Source organism: Pseudophryne corroboree, chromosome 5, assembly GCF_028390025.1.
Source record: "Pseudophryne corroboree isolate aPseCor3 chromosome 5, aPseCor3.hap2, whole genome shotgun sequence".
In the NCBI taxonomy this organism is placed as follows: domain Eukaryota; kingdom Metazoa; phylum Chordata; class Amphibia; order Anura; family Myobatrachidae; genus Pseudophryne; species Pseudophryne corroboree.
Genome location: NC_086448.1, coordinates 648292835 through 648308684, shown reverse-complemented (window position 1 = coordinate 648308684; position 15850 = coordinate 648292835). Strand labels below are relative to the sequence as shown.

The 15850-nt window shown below is 46.0% G+C and overlaps 1 protein-coding gene across 7 annotated transcripts in view; it reads left to right on the top strand.

Moving 5' to 3' along the window:
* The window catches only part of TRAPPC8 (trafficking protein particle complex subunit 8), a 324404-nt gene that overhangs the window by 225090 nt on the left and 83464 nt on the right, over positions 1-15850 (top strand). For all 7 annotated transcript variants that reach the window (XM_063923649.1, XM_063923654.1, XM_063923653.1 and 4 more), the window contains one exon: positions 9697-9854. In XM_063923649.1, the coding sequence (XP_063779719.1) occupies positions 9697-9854 (158 nt within the window). The remainder of the gene's footprint in view (positions 1-9696; positions 9855-15850) is intronic.

Sequence of the window (15850 nt, the reverse complement as noted above, 5' to 3'; positions counted from 1 at the left end):
CCTCCAAGTCTGTCTGTTGTTACCCAATTTGTTTTATCTCTATTTACAATTGTAAAGCGCAAAAGAATTTGCTGCGCTATATAAGACACTGTAACGGAATCTGCTGCGCTATATGAGACACTGTAACGGAATCTGCTGCGCTATATAAGACACTGTAACGGAACCTGCTGCGCTATATAAGACACTGTAACGGAATCTGCTGCGCTATATAAGACTCTGTAACGGAATCTGCTGCGCTATATAAGACACTGTAACGGAATCTGCTGCGCTATATAAGACACTGTAACGGAACCTGCTGCGCTATATAAGACACTGTAACGGAATCTGCTGCGCTATATAAGACACTGTAACGGAATCTGCTGCGCTATATAAGACTCTGTAACGGAATCTGCTGCGCTATATAAGACACTGTAACGGAATCTGCTGCGCTATATAAGACACTGTAACGGAACCTGCTGCGCTATATAAGACACTGTAACGGAATCTGCTGCGCTATATAAGACACTGTAACGGAATCTGCTGCGCTATATAAGACTGTAACGGAATCTGCTGCGCTATATAAGACACTGTAACGGAATCTGCTGCGCTATATAAGACACTGTAACGGAATCTGCTGCGCTATATAAGACACTGTAACGGAATCTGCTGCGCTATATAAGACACTGTAACGGAACCTGCTGCGCTATATAAGACACTGTAACGGAATCTGCTGCGCTATATAAGACACTAACGGAACCTGCTGCGCTATATGAGACACTGTAACGGAATCTGCTGCGCTATATGAGACACTGTAACGGAACCTGCTGCGCTATATAAGACACTGTAACGGAATCTGCTGCGCTATATACGATGAGGGATGAAGGAGGGTGGCAGAGATGCAGCGGTTGCTGTGATAGATACCGTAGATTCTGTTTGTGCTATCATATTCTAGTTGAGCTGAACCCAGCCACATTAGACACTGAGGCAGGCTTATCTTCTGTATTGTAGGAGTCGGTGAAAACTAGGGAGGCCAATCCGCGACCATTGCAAGGATGATAAAGCAGAAAAGGCTAGCATATAAAAATCCTTTTAAACTAGAGGTAGTAAAATATGCTAAGGAGCATGGAAACAGAGCAGCGGAGAGACATTTTGGACCTCCTCCAACTGAAAAAATGATTAGAGAGTGGAGGAAACAGGAGGATCAGCTGCAAAAAGCAGATAAAAGTAAGCACACTTTCCGTGGGCATGTTGCAAAGTGGCCACAGTTGGAGGTGGACATGAAAGAATGGATCATACGTCACCGGAATAATGGCTTCTCTGTCTCAACAAAAATGATCATATTTGAAGCGAAACGCATTTCTATAGAGAAAGGCATTCAGGATTTTACAGGATCACCATCATGGTGCTACAGATTTATGAAGCGATGTGGTCTTGCTATGCGGACCAAAACTAGAATTGCGCAAAAAATGCCAAAAGAGTATGAATCTAAAATTCTGTCCTTTCATAAATTTGTTATTGATGCTAGGAAGAAAAATGGCTTTGAAATTGGCCAGATTGGGAATATGGATGAAGTCCCGCTAACCTTTGATGTGCCATCTAATAGGACTGTAGATCTGAAGGGTGCCAAAACCATCACTGTGAAAACTTCAGGGCATGAGAAGACCCATTACACTACTGTGTTGTCCTGCTGTGCCGATGGCACCAAATTGCCACCCATGTTGATTTTCAAGAGGAAAACATTTCCAAAAGAAGTGATTCCGCGAGGAGTTGTTGTACATGTACATGACAAAGGATGGATGGATGAAAATGGAATGAGAATATGGGTTGAAAAGGTGTGGGCCAAACGTCCTGGAGGACTTCTGAAAAAACCTGCTTTATTAGTGCTTGACCAGTTTAGAGCACATATTAGCGAACCAACAAAAAAGTGCTTCAGAGAAGTGTAGACTCATCTAGCTGTAATTCCCGGAGGTCTTACCAGCCAGTTGCAACCTCTTGATGTTTCCATCAACAAGCCATTTAAGGTCTTTATGAGAGAAGAGTGGAACAAATGGATGGCTGCTGGTAATCATGATCTGACACATACTGGACGAATGAAGAGGCCCACCATCACTCAAGTTTGTGAATGGGTAAAAAGATCATGGGACTCAGTGAAGGAGGAGATTGTTGTATATTCATTCAAAAAATGTGGCATTACCAATGCCTTAGATGGAAGTGAAGACGGTATCTTATATGAAGACAGCGAAGAAAGTGATGTCAGTGATTGTGAGCAAATGAGCTTCATAAATTCTGACTCTAGCGATGATGAGTTCTTGGGGTTTCCATAAAACTAGAGTACCGTACTCAAACCGTTGTTAATGACAGTGATAATGGTTCTTAATGCCACTGTTGAGTTCAAATGCTATTCTGTTATAGTTTATTAAATATTATATTACACTATTTGGTTCAGAATATTTTTTTTCCTGTTTTCCTCCTCTAAAAACTAGGTGCGTCTTATGGTCAGGTGCGTCTTATGGTCCGAAAAATACGGTATATCCTTTAGCTAGAAACAGTGGTCAGCCCTCTGCTTTAGTTACCAAATATATCCTTTAGCTAGAAACAGTGGTCAGCCCTCTGCATTAGTTACCAAATATATCCTTTTAGCTAGAAACAGTGGTCAGCCCTCTGCATTAGTTACCTGTTGGTGAAAAGGAGAGACAGGAGTCAATTCCAAATATCAGCTGAAGATGCAACCAGTGAAACACAGGTATAACACTGCTATTGATATTAGCTGCCACTTAATAACTAGCCACTCCATATACTTCATATACTCCCCCACAGTGCCAGGTATACAGATGCCCCCACAGTGCCAGGCATACAAATGCCCCTCACAGTGCCAGGTATACAGATGCCCCTCACAGTGCCAGGTATACAGATGCCCCTCACAGTGCCAGGTATACAGATGCCCCTCACAGTGCCAGGTATACAGATGCCCCTCACAGTGCCAGGTATACAGATGCCCCCCACAGTGCCAGGTATACAGATGCCCCTCACAGTGCCAGGTATACAAATGCCCCCACAGTGCCAGGTATACAGATGTCCCACAGTGCCCCTCACAGTGCCAGGTATACAGATGCCCCTCACAGTGCCAGGTATACAGATGCCCCTCACAGTGCCAGGTATACAAATGCCCCCACAGTGCCAGGTATACAGATGTCCCACAGTGCCAGGTATACAGATGCCCCCACAGTGCCAGGTATACAGATGCCCCCACAGTGCCAGGTATACAGATGCCGTCCCGCTTACCGCTCCTTTCGGCGGGGACACGGAGGAGAGCGCGGCTATGTTAGGCTGCAGCGTGTAAGACTTGAAACGAGAGCCAATCAGAGCTCGCGGACCGGCAGCAGCGGTTCCTGATTGGCTGCCGGCCCGCGAGCTCTGATTGGCTCACGAACCGGCGGCTGGTTTCAAGTCCTACACGCCGCCGCCCGACAATAGCCACGCTCTCCTCCGTGTGTTGACAGCTGAGACGCTGCCGCCGGACAGTTCGGCGGCGTGTCTCACTGAGAGGAGCGGGTGGGCCGGACCAAACGGCTTCGTGGGCCTTATACGGCCCGCGGGACGAAGGTTCCCCACCCCGGTCCTAGAGGATGCTGGGGTCCACTTCATGACCATGGGGTATAGACGGTTCCGCAGGAGCCATGGGCACTCTTAAGAATTTTCAATTGGTGTGAACTGGCTCCTCCCTCTATGCCCCTCCTCCAGACCTCAGTTTTAGAAATGTGCCCAGGCAGACTGGATGCACTCTGAGGAGCTCTACTGAGTTTCTCTGAAAAGACTTATGTTAGGTTTTTTATTTTCAGGGAGAACTGCTGGCAACAGTCTCCCTGCTTCGTGGGACTGAGGGGGCAGAAGTAGGAACCAACTTCCTGAAGAGTTTCATGGCCCTGCTTCTGGCTGACAGGACACCATTAGCTCCTGAAGGGAACTGAATGCTAGCCGTGTCTAGATGCTCACTCCCACAGCACGCCGTCACCCCCCCTCACAGAGCCAGAAGTCAGAAGACAGGTGAGTGTAAGAAGATAGATCTTCAATTAAGTGACGTGACGGCTGAGGTACAGCGTGACTGGCGGGAGCGCAGCGCGCCATTGCTGCCCACACATACACAGGCACTGCAGAGTGCAGGGCACTGGGGGGGGGGGGGGGGGGGTGCCCTGGGCAGCAAATAACCTCGTAAACTGGATAAAAGGGGGCATAAGATGCCAAGGCACAGCCCTACCCCCGCCAGTATAAATATTGTGTGAAAAATCTCTGAGGAGAAACGCGCCATTGCGGGGGGCGGAGCTTCCTCAGGCAGCCAGCACACTGTTCAGCGCCATTTTCTCTCATTCACAGACTGCAGAGAAGACGCTGGTCCTCCTCCAGGGGGCCTGGGTGCTAAATCATGTTGTTCATAATATAATAGCGCTTAAAGGTTTCTGTGTACGGAGTACGCGACACAGGGATTTTGTCTCTGTGTACAAAGTACACGGCACAGGGATTTTTTCTTTGGCGTTGGGTTGTGAACTGGCTGCTCCTAAACTGTGTCCCTCTGACAGATTTTACTGTGGGTCTGTCCCCTATAAGTCCCAGTGTGTCTGTGAGAGTGTGTTGTGCACGTGGGTGACATGTCTGAAGCAGGGACTTCCTCCCCGGAGGAAGGCATTTTAGGGACACAGTTGTAATGTGCACCAAGAGCCTGCATGGATGAAAGAAATACGTGATAGTATGCATCATATCAATAGGAGATTAGATAAGTCTGAATCTCATGCTGAGTGCTGGAGAAAATCTGTGCTAGATGTGATTTTTCAGGGCTCTGTTCTTCCATCCGCAAGTGACCCCCTTGGGTCACATAAGAGACCATTTGCGAATATTGTGAATACTGATACCGACAAGGACACTGATTCTTGTGTCGACGATAGTGACTCCAGAGAAATAGATCATAAATTGGCAAAAAAAAATATACAATATATGATTGTAGCTATAAGGGAAGTGCTGAAAGTCACGGAAGCCACCCCTGTACCTCAGGAGAAGGCTTATTTCTATAAAGAAAAGAAATCCAAGGTCACCTTCCCTCCTTCCCATCAGATAGCTTATCATTTACCGGTGGAGGACAGGAAAAAATGGGAGACACCCCCTATGTTAAACAGTGCACTGTCCAGGTTGACAAAGAAGGTAATTCTCCCTGCACCTGGCACGGCTTCACTAAAAGAGCCGGCAGACCGAAAGATGGAAACTACATTGAAATCCATTTATGTTGCTAATGGTACGCTGCTCAGGCCCACTATTGCTTGCGTGTGGGTGAGTCGCGCTATTGAAAAATGGTCAGAAAGCGTGTCATCAGGAATTGACACGATTGATAAAGATGAGATACTCCTTAAGTTAGGGAATATCAAAGACGCTGCCGCATACATGCTAGAAGCGATGAAAGATATTGGACTCTTGAGTTCACAAGCCGCTACCATGGCAGTATCTGCTCGGCAGGCGTTGTGGATTCGCCAATGGAACACGGATGCAGATTCCAAAAGAAATATGGAGGCTCTCCCATATAAAGGTGAGGCCTTATTTGGCGATGGACTGGATGCGTTAGTTTCGGCGGCTACCGCAGGTAAGTCGACATTTTTGCCCTCTGCAATGGCAAAAAAGACATATCACAGACACATGCAGTCCTTTCTGCCCAATAAATACAAAAAAGCAAGGTTCCCCCTTTGCAGGAAAGGGAAGAGGAAATGGAAAGAAGTCCACAGCGACTTCAGGTTCCCAGGAGCAGAAGTCTACCCCTACTTCTGCCAAATCTTCAGCATGACGCTGGGGCTCTTTTGCGGGAGGCCGCTCGGGTGGGGGCACGTCTCAAACTGTTCAGCCAAGGTTGGATTCTGTCTGGCCTGGATCCCTGGGTGTTGCAAATAGTGTCCCAGGGATACAAGCTGGAGTTTTAAGATGCTCCACCATGTTGATTTTTCAAATCGACCTTGCCAGCTTATCTTCCGGAAAGGGAAGCAGTAACAGCGGCAATCCAAAAATTATGTCAGGATCAGGTCATAGTCCTGTTACCTTTGTCACAACAAGGAGAAGGGTTTTAATCGAGCCTTTTTGTAGTTACGAAAACGGACGGCTCGGTCAGACCGATCCTAAACCTAAAAAATCTGAATCTCTACTTGAAACGATTCAAGTTCAAAATGGAATCACTGAGGGCAGTGATTTCCAGTCTGGAGGAGGGGGACTACATGGTGTCTGTAGACATAAAGGATGCTTACCTGCATGTTCCCATTTATCCTCCTCACCAGGCTTATCTGAGATTCGCGGTTCAGGATTACCATTACCAATTCCAAACGTTACCTTTCGGTCTCTCCACGGCGCCGAGGGTATTCACCAAGGTGATTGCGGAGATGATGGTTCTCCTGTGTCAAAAAGGAGTCAATATAATTCCTTATCTAGACGATCTACTGATAAAGGCGAGATCCATGGAGCAGTTGTTACAAAACATCACACTCTCTCTGTCTAAACTCCAACAACACGGTTGGATCATAAATTATCCAAAGTCACAGTTGGAACCGACTACTAGATTGTCTTTTCTCGGGATGATTCTGGACACAGAAGTTCAGAGAATTTTTCTTCCGGGGGGAAAAGGCTCTGGAAATCCAGAAAATGGTAAAACAAATATTGAAACCATCAAGTGTGTCGATCCATCAGTGCATTCGGTTGTTGGGGAAGATGGTGGCGGCCTACAAGGCCATACAGTTTGGCAGGTTCCATGCCAGAGTATTCCAGTGGGACCTGTTGGACAAGTGGTCGGGATCACATCTTCACATGCACCGGAAGATAATCCCGTCGTCAAAAGCCAGGATTTCGCTCCTTTGGTGGCTACACAGTTCTCACCTACTAGAGGGACGCAGGCTCGGGATTCAGGACTGGCTCCTGGTAACCACGGATGCAAGTCTCCGAGGCTGGGGAGCTGTCACTCAGGGAGAAAGCTTCCAGGGAAAATGGTCAAGTCAGGAAGCCTGCCTTCACATAAACGTGCTGGAATTGAGAGCCATTTACAACGGCCTTCAACAAGCGGTACATCTTCTTTAAGATCATCCCGTGCAGATCCAGTCGGACAATGTAACAGCAGTCACGTACATAAACAGGCAGGGCGGAACGAAAAGCAGAGCGGCAATGGCAGAGGTGACGAAGATCCTCCTCTGGGCAGAAAGACATGTAAAGACATGTAAAGGCTCTGTCGGCAATTTTCATTCCGGGAGTAGACAACTGGGAAGCAGACTTCCTCAGCAGACACGATCTCCATCCAGGAGAGTGGGGCCTACACCAAGAAGTCTTCACAGAGGTGACAAGTCTTTGGGGAGTTCCTCAAGTAGACATGATGGCATCTCGTCTCAACAAGAAGCTTCAGAAATATTGTTCACGGTCGAGAGACCCTCAAGCAATAGCAGTGGATGCCCTGGTGGCCCAGTGGGTGTTCTGGTCTGTGTATGTCTTCCCTCCACTTCCACTGATCCCAAAAGTGCTCATAAGAAGAACAAGAGTTCGAGCAATCTTCATTGCCCCAGACTGGCCAAGGAGGGCTTGGTACCCAGATCTTCAGGAGTTGCTCATAGAAGATCCTCTGCCTCTTCCTCTTCGTGAGGATCTGCTGCAGCAGGGGCCGTGCGTGTATCAAGACTTACCGTGGCTATGTTTGACGGCATGGCTGTTGAGCGCCGCATCCTAGCCCGAAAGGGTATTCCCAAGGAAGTCATCCCCACCCTTATTCAGGCCAGGAAAGGAGTAACGTCGAAACATTACCACCATATTTGGAGAAAATGTGTCTTGGTGTGGAGTTTGAGTTGGGACGTTTTCTCCGTTTTTCTGCAGGCTGGTGTGGAGGCGGGCCTACGATTGGGATCAATCGAGGTCCAGATTTCGGCCTTGTCAGTGTCCTTCCAAAAACAATTGGCCTCTCTTCCAGAGGTTCAGACCTTCGTGAAAGGGGTTCTGCACATCCAACCTCCATTTGTGCCTCCAGTGGCACCATGGGACCTTAATGTGGTGTTGCAGTTCCTTCAATCAGATTGGTTTGAGCCTCTACAAGAGATATAGTTGAAGTTTCTCATTTGAAAGTGGTGATGCTTTTGGCATTGGCATCCGCGCGGCGGGTGTCTGAATTGGGAGCCTTGTCTCACAAGAGCCCTTACCTGATCTTCCATGAAGATAGGGCAGAGTTGAGGACTCGTCAACATTTTCTTCCGAAGGTAGTTTCATCTTTCCACATAAACCAACCTATTGTGGTGCCAGTAGTTACTGACACGTTCACTGAGTCAAAGTCTCTAGATGTGGTTAGGGCTTTGAAGATTTATGAACAGCTCGAGTACGGAAAACAGAGTCTTTGTTTGTCCTGTATGCTCCCAACAAGATTGGGTGTCCTGCTTCCAAGCAGACTATTGCGCGTTGGATCAGAAGTAAGATTCAGCACGCTCATACTACGGCTGGATTGCCGTTACCGACGTCAGTGAAAGCCCATTCCACTAGGAAGGTGGGCTCATCCTGGGCGGCTGCTCGGGGGGTCTCGGCATTGCAACTTTGCCGAGCAGCTACTTGGTCGGGGTCAAACACATTTGCAAAATTCTACAAGTGTGACAACTTGGCCGATGAAGACCTCAAGTTCGGTCAATTGGTGCTGCAGGGTCATCCGCGCACTCCCGCCCGTACTGGAGCTTTGGTATAAACCCCATGGTCATGAAGTGGACCCCAGCATCTTCTAGGACGTATGAGAAAACAGAATTTTGATACCTACCGGTAAATCCTTTTCTTGTAGTCCGTAGAGGATGCTGGGCGCCCATCCCAGTGCGTACTTTACCTGCAGTTTTGTTATTAGAGTTACACAAGTTGTGTTGGTTTCAGCATGTTGCTGTAATTGGTTCATGCCTGTTGGCGTGTGTTATGTTGAATGCCATGTTGTGCGGCATGGTTGAGCTGTGAGCTGGTATGTATCTCACCACTAGTTTAAAGTAAATCCTTTCCTCGAAATGTCCATCTCCCTGTGCACAGTTCCTATAACTGAGGTCTGTAGGAGGGGCATAGAGGGAGGAGCCAGTTCACACCCATTGAAAAGTCTTAAGAGATCCCATGGCTCCTGCGGAACCGTCTATACCCCATGGTCATGAAGTGGACCCCAGCATCCTCTATGGACTTTACCGGTAGGTATCAAAATCCTGTTTTGTTTTTTTTCCCATTTTTGGCAGTTTATTATGAAGACTTAATTATATACATATAAATATGCATTTTGCTTCTATCTTTTATTTACAAAAAGCCGATATATTACACAGCTTTGTACATTAAGGGGGTCATGACACATGACCTACAATGACCTGAAACGTTCTGTAATATAGCTAGTTAAATATATATATATAATCTCTTTACTGCACTTGTGTAGTATTTTAGTTCAGTATCATTATCTAAGTCCTGCTCAATTTCTAAAGTTGTTAGCATGATAGTTACCAACTATGGAGTAGATTTACTAAAGCTTCTAAACAGATACGTAGAGGTGTTGCCCATAGCAACCTCTCAGATTCTGTCGTTTTCTAGAATGCAATAGAGAAATTATAGTTAGAATCTGGATGCTATGGGCAACACTATCACTTTTCTGTTTTAAACGCTTAGTTAATCTACCCCGGTGTGTCATATAATATTTATGTTTGTAATCTAAAAATTATTTTTTAGCAAAATTCATTTCCAATGGAATGTCGGTCAGAGGACGACAGGACTTGGAGATACAAGGCCCTCGCTTAAATAGTTCAAAGGAGGAGAAAACCTCTATTCAGTATGGACCTGACCGCCGTTTAGATCCAATTATTACCCCACCAATGCCTTTACTAGAGGTAAGCTGCATGTAAAATGATTGTCAGCGTTGTGCTTGAGAGATGTGTGTGTTTGCGGTCAGAGAGCACTGCTTTAGTTGTAAGAAAAGCAAAATAAAATTAAATAGGTAGTCAAAAATGAAAGCTCTCTTCCGAGATATTTCAGGGTTATGTTATACTTTTGTGCTGAGCCATGTGTATCACCCTTGTGCAGAGGTGCCGATTTATGTTTTTGCTGGTAGGTGCTCAAGCCTGTGATGCCTGCCAATGAGGGGGAGTGGCCTCACTAAAATGGGTGTGGCCTCGTAGGAAAAGACTACCTTACGCCCCAGTTTTTGACCCTGCACCAACAGACCTCGGCCACCACAGGGAAAAAAATAAATTTCACAATATTATGCCACACAACGCAATGGACGTGATACATTTTGCCTTACAGTAAAGCTTCTAATTACTTTTAAATTACCTGCTCGTTGCCAAGGGTTTCATGTGCTGGATGCCATGCTCGTTGCCAGGGGTTTCATGCGCTGGGTGTCATGCTTGTTTCCAAGGGTTTCATGCTCTGGGCGTTTTGCTCGTTGCCAGGGGTTTCATAGGCTGGGTGTCTTGCTCGTTGTCAGGGGTTTCATGCTCTGGGATCCATGCTCGTTGCCAGTGGTTTCATGCTCCGGGATTCATGCTAGTTGCCAGGGGTTCCATGCTCTGGGATGTGTGTCATGCTCGTTGTCAGGGTTAATACTCGTTGCCAGGGTTGTGTAATGCTAGCTGCACATTACAGTGTCAGCCTGTGCATACAGTGATTATAACCAAAGGGTGAGAGGCTGAGCACTGTGTAACTAGGACTCTCCCTCCCGGGGCTGCCAACAGCTCTCCCCTCATTGTGTAAATAAGAAGCGCACTACATGTGGTCCAGGTGCACTACTTTCAGCCTCCTAGGTGGGGCAGAGCCAGGCCAGCAGACGCCAGATTACTGCTGCTAATTCTCCAGCCCTGGATTCCCTCAGCCACAGCAGCAGCTGCTGGACTTGAACCCTTTAAGTCAGCGAGAGCTCCTGATCCTGGGAACCCGGGAGGTGGCATCAAGTAACAGGGAGCATAAGAGACATGTCTCTGGGACATCACCTGCTTGGAGGGGGTGAACTGAGCACCTGGGGTCTGGAGTGCCGGCTGGGGGGAGATGCAGTTCCCGGGACTCCACTAAGACTATGCTGCGCTCACCCAGGGATGCCTTTGGGAAAAGTTACACATTGCTAATTGCTGCTGTATTCCAATTCAGTTTACCATCTACGTCATGGAGTCACTGATACGGATCAAGGCCTTTATTGTGTACAGATAAGTAAATCTGCACTTTATAATTAGTATATACCCAAATATTTTGGGCTTAGTTCAGAACAGAAAGAGTATTGTCTTTTTAATAAGTCTGGAATGAATAACTAAGTGTGGCCTATCAATAATTTTAGGATAGTGTCTAGATGTATACCTTCTTTTTCCACAGTGTACGTTATTGGGTCCGGTGCTTATCGGAAAATATGACGTGCCCAGCAGTTGTTGGTTTTATCAGATCGTTACACATTTGTACATTGTTACTATAGCAGCAATGTGTATCCGTGTTTGTTTGGCCAACCTTACCAACTACTGTTTACAAAGTCATGGCTGCTGTCAGAATGCATTTGGCACAAAGTTTCTTGCAACATATTGATGGCCTCATCCTTTTAGTGCTCATTTTCATTCTAATCTTGTTATTTGGGGAAACATTTTATTGCATTAATGTTCAAAATATATCCTCATATCCTCATGAATCTGCTGTGCGTTTGTGATTACTCTTTTCTTCCTAAGCACATTTATTTCTCTTGTCATTTTTCCTTTGTAATTGTTCCGTCCAATAATTTCTAGATTGTGAATTCTGTTTTTTAACTGAAACTATAGCAGAGCATCTACCTTGCTTCATGGCTCTGTTAATAGACAGAGTAACCCAGGTGCAGATGAGTCATTTAGCATGTGTTTCTACTGCTGTCCCACTATACACACAGCAAGAGTTTTTTGAGCTTTCATCCTCCGACGAATCCTCACCTGAAACGTGTAGCCCGTGAGGATGAAGATTTACTTACCACTGGCTTATCAGCCTGTTTCTTTTGAGAGGCTGCTGCTGGAAGTGATAAACCACAGGTGTGAAGCTGCATGTAAGGGTTAATCGTGTAACCTATCCCTGGTACAGGAGTTGAAATTATCCGTTCCGCTATACTGGATAATGTCTGTGCAAACATAGCCCAAGGTGGATCAACATGCACCTGAATCTGCCTTGTATTTTTCAAGAGACCCTGGTGAAAACTAAAACAATTTGCACACAAACCATCCTGATAGGTTAACACAGCTTTGCAAGACAAACATGATATGAGTGTTGGTGTTGCTGTGAGTGTATCGCGCTCACCTTTGCCGCTCTTAGACATGATAAATAATCAACACTTCCACAGTGTACTACACAATTTGTGACTGTAATCACTTTAAGCTTTTTACAGTGACCTACAATCCGACTCTACCCATGCACCAGCATTGAGGATCGGAGTAAGAAAAAGACAGGATATATGGTAAAGTCAGCAATCACACTAGCAGTCAGTCACATGTTATACATTAGTATAATAAGCAATACAAGCACGTCATCAACTACATTTCAAGTATGTAGGAGAACATATTACTGAATCATGTTTAAACAAATCTACAATATTCAGACGCATAGCTAAAGAAACAACAGTAATAGTATACAGACTCATATGCAATAGGCACTTATCTAACTATTTGTGCTCAAAAAGGTAGATAGAGACTTAGTGTTGTATTACCTGTACTCAGTAGAGTGTGATACAGGGAGACTCACCTCGCTTCCAGGACCGATCAATACGTTATCGAACGCTGAGTGGATTCAGACGCTACTAGTTTACACTGCCGATCCATGAACCTATAGTGAACACAGACGCACCCATCACACAGCCGCCTATGCTGCCACTGGGTCCCCTTCGTGTATATCGTCTCTGATGGAAGCGGGAAACAGTTCATGGCGGGAGACTCAGAGGAAACTGGTCATGAACTGGGGGGAGGGGTGACCAGGAGAGTGTCTTACTCCCCACTGCGACATCAGCCCTAAGGATCGTGGCCTCATACTATTCCTGGAGCCTCTGATCCCTAAGGCCTAGCGCTGGTGCACCCAAGGTGGCTGCCGCGTCAGCGACTGTTTGGTAGTCTCCTCCCAAAAAACTGCGGCTGTATCCGTATTCCCCTTCTAACTGGAACCGATGCCTTACCTTCTCCCCGTGCTCCGGCCACAGCCTGGCAATGTCTGCTGGACCTGCTAGTATATCCGACACAGACGCCTGCCGAAACAGAACTGTACTCGTGGGTAAGCGTTGTTGCGACCCGGCGGAGAGTTGTTGGAGCGACTCTTTCTAAGGTACGTATAAGACGCTTTTTAGAAAGATCACTCAAGAAAAAATAGACTATAAAAATAAAAAAAGAAAGCTTAGGGCTGCTAAAAAACCAGCAGCCCTCCGACCATGGTCTGGCTCCTGCCGCACCAAACAAAAAAACTGATTTGCCTGAGCGAGGAGGCGGGGATATATGGACGGGCCCGTTACATGCTGGGAGGCCGAAAAGCTTTGACCGATTGGTGCAAATCCGCTGTAGCTTCATCATATCCCAATGTTATCCTGTGGATAACCTGTGGACCCTGCCGGAGAAATGTATGTATATGTGCACACCGCGTTGGCTCCCAGATCGTTCACTTCCGGTTGCAGCTGTCTGTCAAAATTCCAAAGGTGACATCACCCGGCCCCGGCCTGTGGCTCCGTGAATGCTCCTGTCCTGCAGGAGTTTCAGGATTTCTCTGTCTTGTATAGCTCCATGCAGACCTCCCCGCAGCCTGACCATAATCGTTCCCTTCCCCAACCCCACAGCCTAACCCTCCCCGGTGGTGCCTGAACCTAACCCCCCTTGCCACTACCTAAACCTAACAATTGGCATTCCGACCAGTGCCAGGATTCTGACTGCCGGCATCAAGAATGCCGGTTTGCTGACCGGATCCCCTTTGAAAGCTTCATTTTGTTTGTCTATGATCACAGAGCTAATGTGACTTGCTAAAAAGGGTGGTCTTCAGGTTGCCGGCGCCCGGGCTCCCGACGACCACCATACCGGCGCCGGCATACCGACAGCTTTTCTCCCTCTTGGGGGTCCACGACCCCACTGGAGGGAGAAGAGATAGCATAGCGCGCCACCATGCCCGCAGCGTGGCGAGCGCAGTGAGCCCGCAAGGGGCTCATTTGCACTCACCCAGCTGTCTGTATGCCGGCGGTCGGGATTCCAGCGCCGGTATGCTGGCCGCAGGGAGCCCGACCTCTGGCATCACATACTACACCCGCTAAAAAGCTTCAAGTTTAACTCATCTGTCCGAAGGACATTCTCCCAGAAGCATGGTGTCAATATGCATGTTAGTAAATTCCGTTCGGGCATTTTTATGTTCTTCCAAAAGTGGAATCCTCCTGGGTCATCTTCCATTGAGCCCACTTTCGCTCAGATAGCAGTTTCAGGTGCGATCAGGCACTGATAGGCCTTGACAGCGGAGTTCAGCTTGTATTACTTTTTCTCTTGGCTCTTTTTACACCATTCTCATAATCATTATGTTTAATCTGAGGTTGATTTTCCTCTTGTTGCTGCGTCCAGTTAGGGTGAGTCCATTCCCATGGACTTTAAACTTTATAGTAGTAATTGGAATTGTAGTCTGATCTCCTCTGAGAACTCTCTCCTTTGCTTTCTCTGGTCCACCATGTTCAGTGTAGTGCACACGATTATACCAAACAGCGGTGCGATTACTTTTCTCCATTTAAACAGGCTGAATGACTATCTTTTCTAAGGAGTACCTACTAATCTGTCCAGGGCATTTTAGGATATCTTTGAAGAATAAGCAATCATTTATTTTCTTTTCACTGTACCTTTGTTTTATTCTATGACCTATTAAAGGCATACAGCTATATATGAGACAATAGCTTTTCATTTCATCACTATTCAGGGGGAAGGACATTTGTACGTGTGTACACAGGCATACAGACGCCCTAGAACATGCAATATGGATATATCCCCTCCTGTCCCCCTCCCTCCTCCTAAACCAATTTAGGAGGGGACAGGTACATCAGATTAATTCACAGTTATGTGCCTGTCACTTCCACATGATTTCAGCAATGAAGGTGAATTGTAAAAGTTGCCCTTTTCTGTGGTTTTTGCCTTCAGGATTAAAAACCGAAATAATACTACATGCAGTGCTATTGCAATCAATACTATTGGAATTTTAAAGTTAGTGAAAACACAGAAAATTGCAGATTTGAAAACTCGCCACACAGTTAATATTGCCCCAAATGTCAAAAGTGTTGGAAAGTTTTGAAATACGGGCCTAGTTTAACTTTTAGGTATGTTAATGAAGGACTTGTGGAATTTGCTAAGTGTAGTTGCTGCTACTTGGATTGAAAAGGTTATGCAGTCACTATGTCACAGATCATTATGTTGACATTGATGATAACTTGGTTAAAATGTATACATTATTAATGTCAACACCTGCAAAATGCAACCACAGGCTCAGAAACCCAGAAGTAACCTCACTGCTAGAACAGCTGGTTATTAGAGGAGCTGTCCTGGTAAGAAGCAGTGATACATGTCAGTGGAACTAAGTTCTGATAAGCCGCCAGTGATTGTGGGAGGTGATCACAATATATTACAATAACTGATACATCGCCTCATAAACTATTTTATCACTATCCATAATATGGAGTTAGACGTACAGTTGGAACACATTTGTTAAGCAGTTTAGTTCGGATTGTTCTTTTCAGTAGACAATAATTAATTATTTGCTTTAATATTTTAGATTATATGTATTTAAAAAAATCAAATGAAAAAAATGTCTTGTTGGATAGCCTTCATTTAAGTCAAAAAATGTGAAAGAGCTGAAAAGTCCTATATACAGATGTAGCCATATTACTGTAATATTA